This window comes from Mus pahari, chromosome 8 (assembly GCF_900095145.1).
Source record: "Mus pahari chromosome 8, PAHARI_EIJ_v1.1, whole genome shotgun sequence".
In the NCBI taxonomy this organism is placed as follows: Eukaryota; Metazoa; Chordata; class Mammalia; order Rodentia; family Muridae; genus Mus; species Mus pahari.
Genome location: NC_034597.1, coordinates 41,455,114 through 41,463,576, shown reverse-complemented (window position 1 = coordinate 41,463,576; position 8,463 = coordinate 41,455,114). Strand labels below are relative to the sequence as shown.

General features: G+C 45.6%; 1 protein-coding gene across 1 annotated transcript in view; it reads left to right on the top strand.

Moving 5' to 3' along the window:
* Positions 1 to 4,803, top strand: part of Tep1 (telomerase associated protein 1) — a 47,545-nt gene extending 42,742 nt beyond the window's left edge. Inside the window, exons 49-54 of the mRNA XM_029541734.1 lie at positions 1,363 to 1,506; positions 1,654 to 1,750; positions 3,725 to 3,830; positions 3,937 to 4,154; positions 4,276 to 4,380; positions 4,587 to 4,803. Coding sequence (XP_029397594.1) covers positions 1,363 to 1,506; positions 1,654 to 1,750; positions 3,725 to 3,830; positions 3,937 to 4,154; positions 4,276 to 4,380; positions 4,587 to 4,709 — 793 coding nt within the window. The 3' untranslated portion in view covers positions 4,710 to 4,803. The remainder of the gene's footprint in view (positions 1 to 1,362; positions 1,507 to 1,653; positions 1,751 to 3,724; positions 3,831 to 3,936; positions 4,155 to 4,275; positions 4,381 to 4,586) is intronic.
* Positions 4,804 to 8,463: the final 3,660 nt, after the last annotated feature.

Sequence of the window (8,463 nt, the reverse complement as noted above, 5' to 3'; positions counted from 1 at the left end):
TTCTCTGTGTAGTCCTGGCTGTCCTGGAACTCACTCTGTAGACCAGGCTGGCCTCAAACTCAGAAATCCACCTGCCTATGCCTCCCAAGTGCTGGGATTAAAGGCGTGCGCCACCACTTCCCAGCTAGAGTCAGTTCTTAGATAAAACAAACAAAAAACAAACAAACAAACAAAAAACAAACTAAGTAGTCAAACAAGGCAATAAACAAAGTCCCTTGGTCACTGTGTCTAGGAGCTTATCAGGATGACCAAGATAAAAGGAATACAATACATTCCTCAGGTGTATTTACCTTGAGCCTACTTCCTTGTCCTAGCCCAATGTCAAATTCCTGCTAAATTCCTAGAAGGCAGCACCAAGAGCTCCCTACACTTGAATCTTTGGGGGTTTGATGCTGGGATCAAGCAGTACCCCATACATGTCAAACACACTCCAGCATTGGTCAGTGCCCTGCTCCGTGATCTGAGTTTTAGAACAGGAACATGATGGTAGGAAAGAGGATAGAGTGGTAAAGGTAGGGAGACCTTGTACAGCTCTGTTCTGCTTCGTAGAAAGACATGAAATAGGCCCTGGCCTGGGCAGGAGACAGAAGGAAAGACACAAAAGTGAGCATGTGCCGAAGGGTGTGTGGGGTATCCACCAGAGAAAACTACACTTGGACATGGGTCTAAGCCAATAGAAAGTCTTTATTAGCTGGTCAGAGACTACACTTGGTATTCAGGATCCGAGTGTAGCCCTCAACCTCTCTCAGGGCGAGCTTTTAGGCACAAAAAAACATACCCTGGGTTGACATATTTCAGTTAACAAGAACAGTTAGCTAGAAGCAAAACTTACAGAAGCCAAAAAGCAAAGTTAGTTCACTTAGATGCTTTCCTAGGACTATGGCCTTTGATGGAGTAGGGCTTTGTTTCCGTTTTGGTTGGTGGTGCAGTTAACATGCTGAGTTTCCTGGCCTAAATGGCACTGCCATTATGGGGTCAGTCGTGCTGAGGTCTGGAGGCCACTAAGATCTGGGATCCTGTTACAGAAGGAAGCATCCGCAGGACTTATTGATGGAAGCAGAAGACAGCAATGTTAGAGAATCTCCTTTTGAGCAAGTAAGGGAGAATGATGGAAGATGTTGAGATAAGAAAGACGGGTGTTGGGAATATAGCTCAGTACTAGAGTGCTTGTCTTAATCCTGCCAGAGGCTCTGGGTCTGATCGCAGTACAAGAGCAAACAAGCATGCACACAGATGGTTAGGGACAGGATATCTGGGGCAGGGCAGTCATTGTGCTTTATACTTCATGAAAAGACTTGAGAGTCTGAAAGGTTAGCTTAAGAAGCATCCTTCCCTGTTTTGTGTGTGTCTTCTGCACTACAGTCTTCATCTGAAGAGAGTTCTGCAGGAGGACTTGGGAGTCTTGACAGGTCTGGGTCTGGCCCCTGATGGCCAGTCTCTCATCTTGATGAAAGAGGATGTAGAATTACTACAGATGAAGCCTGGGTCTATTCCATCTTCGATCTGGTAAGACCTAAAATGCTTTTTCCTCTTGTGTTGAAAAGAAGAAAAGTGGTTTGTGGATACCCCAAGACTGAGTCAGATTCAGGGTAAAGCACTGGGGTCTTGAAGAGAGGCAGTCCCGGGCTCAGTCTCTTACTTTCTTATAAACAGCAGGAGGTATGGAGTCCACTCTTCAATACTGTGCACCAGCAAGGAGTACGGCATGTTTTACCTGCAGCAGGGGGGCTCCGGATTACTTTCTATATTGGTGAGTCCTGTTTGGATGTGTTAAAACAGCCATCTGTGCAGAACCAATGCACAGATTTCAACATTGGAATCCATCATGGAGTGTAAGGGGAGGGAAAGGCAGGTGGCTCCAATGACCTCATCTCCCTTCCCTAGAGCAACTCTCCTTTAAATCTTTGGATGCTAAGTTTCCATGTAAGATTTCATTGTGCAAAACAGAATTGTATAATTTTTGAAAGTCAGACACCTAGGAGGTCTTTCTCTCCTTCATTCCCCCTTTCTCTTTCATTCTTCTTTCTCTCTTTCTCTCTCTCTCTCTCTCTCTTTCCTTCTTCCTTTCTATTCCTTCCTTCCCTCCCTCCCTCCCTCCCTCCCTCCCTCCCTCCCTCCCTCCTTCCTTCCTTCCTCCCTCCCTCCCTCCCTCCCTTCCTTCCTTCCTTCCTTCCTTCCTTCCTTCCTTCCTTCCTTCCTTCCTCCCTCCCTCCCTCCCTCCCTTCCTTCCTTCCTTCCTTCCTTCCTTCCTTCCTTCCTTCCTTCCTTCCTCCCTTCCTTCCTGTTGTTTTGAGACAAAGGTTCATTATATACATTATATAGCCATGACTGACCTGGAGCTCACTGACATCTGCTTGCCTCTGCTTCCTGAGTGCTGGGAGATGTGTGACACTGTGCTTAGCTCTTTTACATCTTTATTTTTTTTTTTCACGTGTGTGTGTGTGTGTGCGTGCATGTGTGTGTGTGTGTGTGTGTGTGTGTGTATGTGTGTGTTTGGGGGCACTTGTAAGCCATAGTATGTTTGTGGAAATCAGAAGACAACTTGGTGGGGTTGGTTCTTTCCTTCTACTGTGTGGGTTCTAGAGATCAAACTCAGTTGTGAGGCTTGCTTGCAATTGCTCCTACCTGCTGAGCCATCTCTCCTCTCCGGGCTTTCTGTGCAGCCCTGGCTGTCCTGTCTGGGGACTCACTCCATATAGAAGGCAGGCTGGCCTAGAACTCAGAGATATGCCTTCCTAGTTCTGGGATTAAAGGCTTTTGCCACCTTGCCAAGCTTGTCTCCTAGTTTTCTTAATTGTGATTTTTTTTTTGTCCTCTGTCTGTCAGTATTAGCATTTTAAGCATGTCTCTGTCATGGTGCATGGTGCAGTTACCTCACAGATACTTTACGATGCTTTATTGGGGTTCTGTCAGAGCTAGATTTCATTCCCAAGATTCCTAAGGTCTCTTGTTTCTGGAAAGTTTAAGAAATCCTAATCTGATACCTACAGTCTGTCCAGAGAGCAGTGGCTCTGTTTCTAAATATGTACTTAAGTGAAAGAAGTATACGTAGTCCCCAAATGCCAGGCCCGGGCATGTCTGTGTCAGCCAAAAGTCATCATAGCCCAACCTAGACATGCAACTCTCGGTATATAACTGCATGGCAGAAAAAGCAGAACATGACAAATGGGGAAGTACAGATATGTCCTTCTGCAAAGGAAGCCAGACGCAAACATGTCCACACTACAGGGATCTCACTGACGCGGGGTTTGTGATCAGTGCAGACACTTAAATCTGCTGCCAGCTTTCGGGCTCTCCTACCAACTGGGACTGGGCATGAGAACAACATCAAGAAATGTTCCGCATCTCCACCTGGGGGCTGAGTGGGTGGGCCTACATGCGTCCACTTGATGCATGTTCCACATCTCCACCTGGGGGCTGCACGGGTGGGCCTTACATGCGTCCACTTGATGCATGTTCCACATCTCCACCTGGGGGCTGCACGGGTGGGCCTTACATGTGTCCACTTGATGCATGTTCTGCATCTCCACCTGGGGCTGCATGGGTGGGCCTTACATGCGTCCATTTGATGCATGTGCTTTATTTGTAGATGTGGTGGGTTTTAGGTTTTTTGTCTTTTGTTTTTGTGTAATATATACATATATCTCCTGACTGTCTTAGAGCTTTGATAGTAGAGTTATGGCATGAACTAAACAAAGTTACCTATCCACCTATCCCTTCACAGGAGCAAAAGGAGTCAGGAGAGTTTGAAGAGATCCTGGACTTCAATCTCAACTTAAATAATCCTAATGGGTCCCCAGTATCAATCACTCAGGCCAAACCTGAGTCTGGTTAGTGGGGGTAGAAAGGCCAGAGTGGTCTGTCTGAGGTGGCTTAGGGGAGGCTGGTGGGTCCTCAAGGCCTGAGCCCTGGCTAACTCTGCTCTTAAAATGGCAGAATCATCGCTTTTGTGTGCCACCTCTGATGGGATGCTGTGGGATTTATCTGAATGTACCCCAGAGGGAGAATGGATCGTAGATAACATTTGGCAGAAAAAAGCAAAAAAACCTAAAACTCAGACTCTGGGGACAGATTTGTCCCCGCACTCAGAGGTGGATTTCTCCATGGTTAGCTGGACTGAACCCACACATTTAAAGGCACGGCAGTGTAAAAAGGTGAGTTTGGAGGGAGGGTCATAGAGAGAGGGAGGAGGTTCTAAATCTGACACAGCAACCTCTGCTGCTTCCGTAAGTGAAAGGCCTCATGAGAACTCACATTGATCCCCTCCTCTCCAAGATCCACTTGGGCTCCATCACAGCCCTCCATGTGCTTCCTGGATTGCTGGTGACGGCTTCGAAGGATAGAGATGTTAAGCTGTGGGAGAGACCCAGTATGCAGCTGGTAAGTGTGGGTCTGTGTGTGCACACAAGCTGAGAAAGGGCTAGTGCAAGAAAACAAATGTAGGCTAAGGAGTGGCAACAAGATGAAAGTTGTTTTTCTCAGTCTCTCTTGGTGTGGCCTGTTTCCAAGGTGTTGATTTGAGAGAAAGATAATAAGGAGACCTCAGGCCCATCGCTTCACTTCCCCTGTTTCTGTTCCTGTTCCAGTTGGGCTTGTTCCGATGTGAAGGGCCAGTGAGCTGTCTGGAACCTTGGATGGAGCCCAGCTCTCCCCTGCAGCTTGCTGTGGGAGACACACAAGGAAACTTGTATTTTCTATCTTGGGAATGAAGATGCAGTACTTAGGACAAAAATGATGTCAACGGATGCTGCTAGCCTGAAGACACCAGTGTCTATACTCTTAATAACATTATAAAAATAAAGTGTTGGGAGATCTAAAGTGTACGCCTGACTCTGTTCTCTAGTGGATTTAAATCAACGGGGAAGAATCGGGACATTCCTTTCTAATTTAACATCTATTCTTAGAAGAACTGCAAGAAAATGAGCCCCATCTTTAATAGACAGGTTCTGTTCCTGTGTCCCTTTCTGGCCTAAGTTCTAAGGTCCACTCTTGTCAGAAGGAAGGAAGACTATTGGGGACCAGTACTTAGTTTGAAGAGACCTGAGGGACTCTCGTTTGGTCATGAAAGGAGACAAGAAAGAGCATGTTAAAGTCAGTGGACGTGCAAGCACTTAGGAAGAAACGGGTAGACCTAGGACAGCGCTGGGTTCCTGTCACAGACACAGCCCTCTCCCCAGAACTAACTGGCCAGAGAGAGGAACCCGGGCACCGAGGGCAGAAGAGTCTTTTGACTTCACATTTGACTTGCAAGCATTCATTGATAGACTAATTGGCATTCTTACAGAAATCACGAACCTATCTCTCCCTCAAATTGAAGTTCATGGAGCTGGAGGGATGGCTCTGCCATTAAGAGCACTGGCCACTCTTACAGGGGACTGGGCTTTGATTCTTTTTTTTTTTTTTTTTCCAATTTTTTATTAGGTATTTACTTCATTTACGTTTCAAATGCTATCCCGAAAGTCCCCTATACCCTCCCCCCTGCTTCCCTACCCACCCACTCCCATTTCTTGGCTCTAGTGTTCTCCTGTGCTGGGTCATATAAAGTTTGCAAGACCAAGGGGCCTCTCTTCCCAATGATGGCCGACTAGTTCATCTTCTGCTATATATGCAGCTAGAGACACGAGCTCAGGGGGTACTGGTTAGTTCATATTGTTGTTGCACCTACAGGGTTGCAGTCCCCTTCAGCTCCTTGGGTACTTTCTCTAGCTCCTCCATTGGGGGCCCTGTGTTCCATCTAATAGCTGGCTGTGAGCATCCACTTCTGTGTTTACCAGGCACTGGCATAGCCTCACAAGAGGCCGCAATATCAGGGTCCCTTCAGCAGAATCTTGCTGGCATGTGCAATATGGGTTTTGATTCTTAATGCCTACATGATGGCTTACAACTCGCTGCAACTCCAGTTCCAGGAAACCCATCGCCCTTTTCTGGCCTCCACAGGAAATGCTCACATTTGGTTCACAGACATACAGCCAAAACACGTATATACATAAAATAAAAATAAATCTCATAAAGTGTTCTTTAAAAAGAAGTCAGCCCGGGGCTGGTGAGATGGCTCAGCAGGTAAGGGCACTGACTGCTCTTCCGAAGGTCCTGAGTTCAAATCCCAGCAACCACATGGTGGCTCACAACCACCCATAATGAGATCTGGTGCCCTCTGCTGGTGTGTCTGAAGTCAGCTGCAGTGAACTTATGTATAATAATAAATAAATCTAAAAAAAAATGTATAAAAAAAAAAGTCAGCCCATGATGGTTCATAATCTCAGTTCAGAGGCAAGGGGCATTTGGGAGGTAGAATTTGAATTCAAGGCCAGCCTGGTCTATAGGGGGAGTTCCAGGACTGCCAAGACTATATAGAGAAACCTTATCTTGAAGAACAAAGGAAGGAAAAATGAAACTAAAATGAAGTTGATAAAGCTTACAACAACATGTTGACAAGTGGAATAATCATGCCATGGATTTACATCATCGCTTACTTACAAAGTTCTGGCCTTTGAACTCACAGAGATCTACCTGACTCTTTCCTTACCTCCTGAGTGTTGGGATTAAAGGTCTGTGATACCATGCCTGACTCTGTAATTGTTACTATAAAGGATAACCTATGACTGTAGTCTGTATTAGGAGGCCAAGGAAGGAGGATTTATCTTGAATTTTAGGCCATCCTGGCCTACATAACCAGTTCTAAGTCAACTGGGTATCTAGAGTGAGATCCTGTCTCAAAAGATAGAATGAAGGGGGCAGTGGGATGACTTAGTAAAAGCACCGGCCGCCAGCCTGAGTCTGCTCTTCAGAAGCCACAGTGGGAGGAGAACCAGTGCCTGCAAACTGTCCTGTGACCTCGGCATGCATGCCATTGGATGTATATATGTGTGCATCTCCCTGTCCCCATAAATACAGCAGGAAATAATGAAGGAAACCTTTTCTGAGCCTCATTATGTTTCTAAAATGCTAACTTATGGGTCCATGGTGAGAGAGAAAAGAGAGAACTCTACCTACCTCACAGAGGTTTGTGCTTCACATACGGAGTAACAGCTGGCACTGACATTCTCGCCTGGTAATGACACATCATTCCCACCCATCCCTTCGTGACTATTAGCTGAGAAGTCACATGGTGCACTAATGATGAGGAGGGAGGGAAATTAAAATATTTTATTTATTTTTTGAGATACTATAAGACCAGGCTGCTCTCTAACTTGGAATTATGCTTGCCCCTGCCTCCTGAGTACTGGGATTAAAGACGTGAACAGCTGGGTCTAGCTAGATTTACTTCTACCTTGTATCTGAAAGAATGAGAAACAAAACCACAAATAATAGATCTATCCCTAAAGAACTTAACTGTCGGCAATTTTTCAGTGTTGTGGTATTAAGACAGGGTCTTGAGGGCTGGAGAGATGTCTCAGCGGGTTAGAACACTGACTGCTCTTTCAGAGGTCCTGAGTTCAATCCCCAGCAGCCACATGGTGGCTCACAACCACCCGTAATGAGATCTGACGCCCTCTTCTGGTGTGTCTGAAGACAGCTACAGTGTACTCATATAAATAAAATGAATAAATCTTAAAAAAAAAATAAAAAAAAAAGACAGGGTCTTGAACTTCCTATGTAGCAGAGGGTGGCCCTCTTGCCGCTACCTTACCAGATGCTGGCATTATAGGTGTATATTTATTTTTTCATGATGCTGAAGTTTAAACTTGGGACCATATGCAAGCTGGATAAGTAATTTCACATTGAGCTCAATGTTGGGTCCCATGGAACTGGAGTTACAGATGGTTATGAGCTACTATGTAGGTACTGGGAACCAAATCTAAGTCCTTTGTAAGAGCCACACGTGCTCTTAACTGCTGATCCATCCCTCCAGCCCCTTTCTTCAAATTGTTTAAAATTTACAGCCCTTCAAGAAGAGTGGACATTGTTTTGTTTTGTTTTGTTTTGTTTTGTTTTGTTTTGTTTTCTGAGACAGTGTTCTTCTGTGTCGCCCTGGCTATCCTGGAACTCACTCTGTAGACCAGGCTGTCCTCGAACTCAGAAATCCGCCTGCCTCTGCCTCCCAAGTGCTGGGATTAAAGGCATGCACCACCACTGCCGGGTGACATTGTTCTTAGATACCCTTATCTGCCTCCTCTGATGTTAACATCTTAATTAACATTTCAATTAACGGTATGATTAACTAAAATCTAGACACTGTATTTTGAGTTTGAAAGCCCAGCAATTGTTAGGTTTTAGTTATTTCCAGATATAGTCAAGTTGCCAGCCAAGAATAATCCTCACAGCTAGACAAGCACCCTACCGACTGAGCTACCCCCCAGCTGAGGGGGCAAGCTTTGTACTCTCCATAAGGATAACGTTAGCAGTGCTTCTCACATTCCTTTCTAGGGTTAGGAAGTGGTCTTTCATTGGAAACCTGTTATGAGACGGATGTCACATTTAGCCCCAATGCCTTTTCTTCATGAGACGACCCTGTGAGTTGTG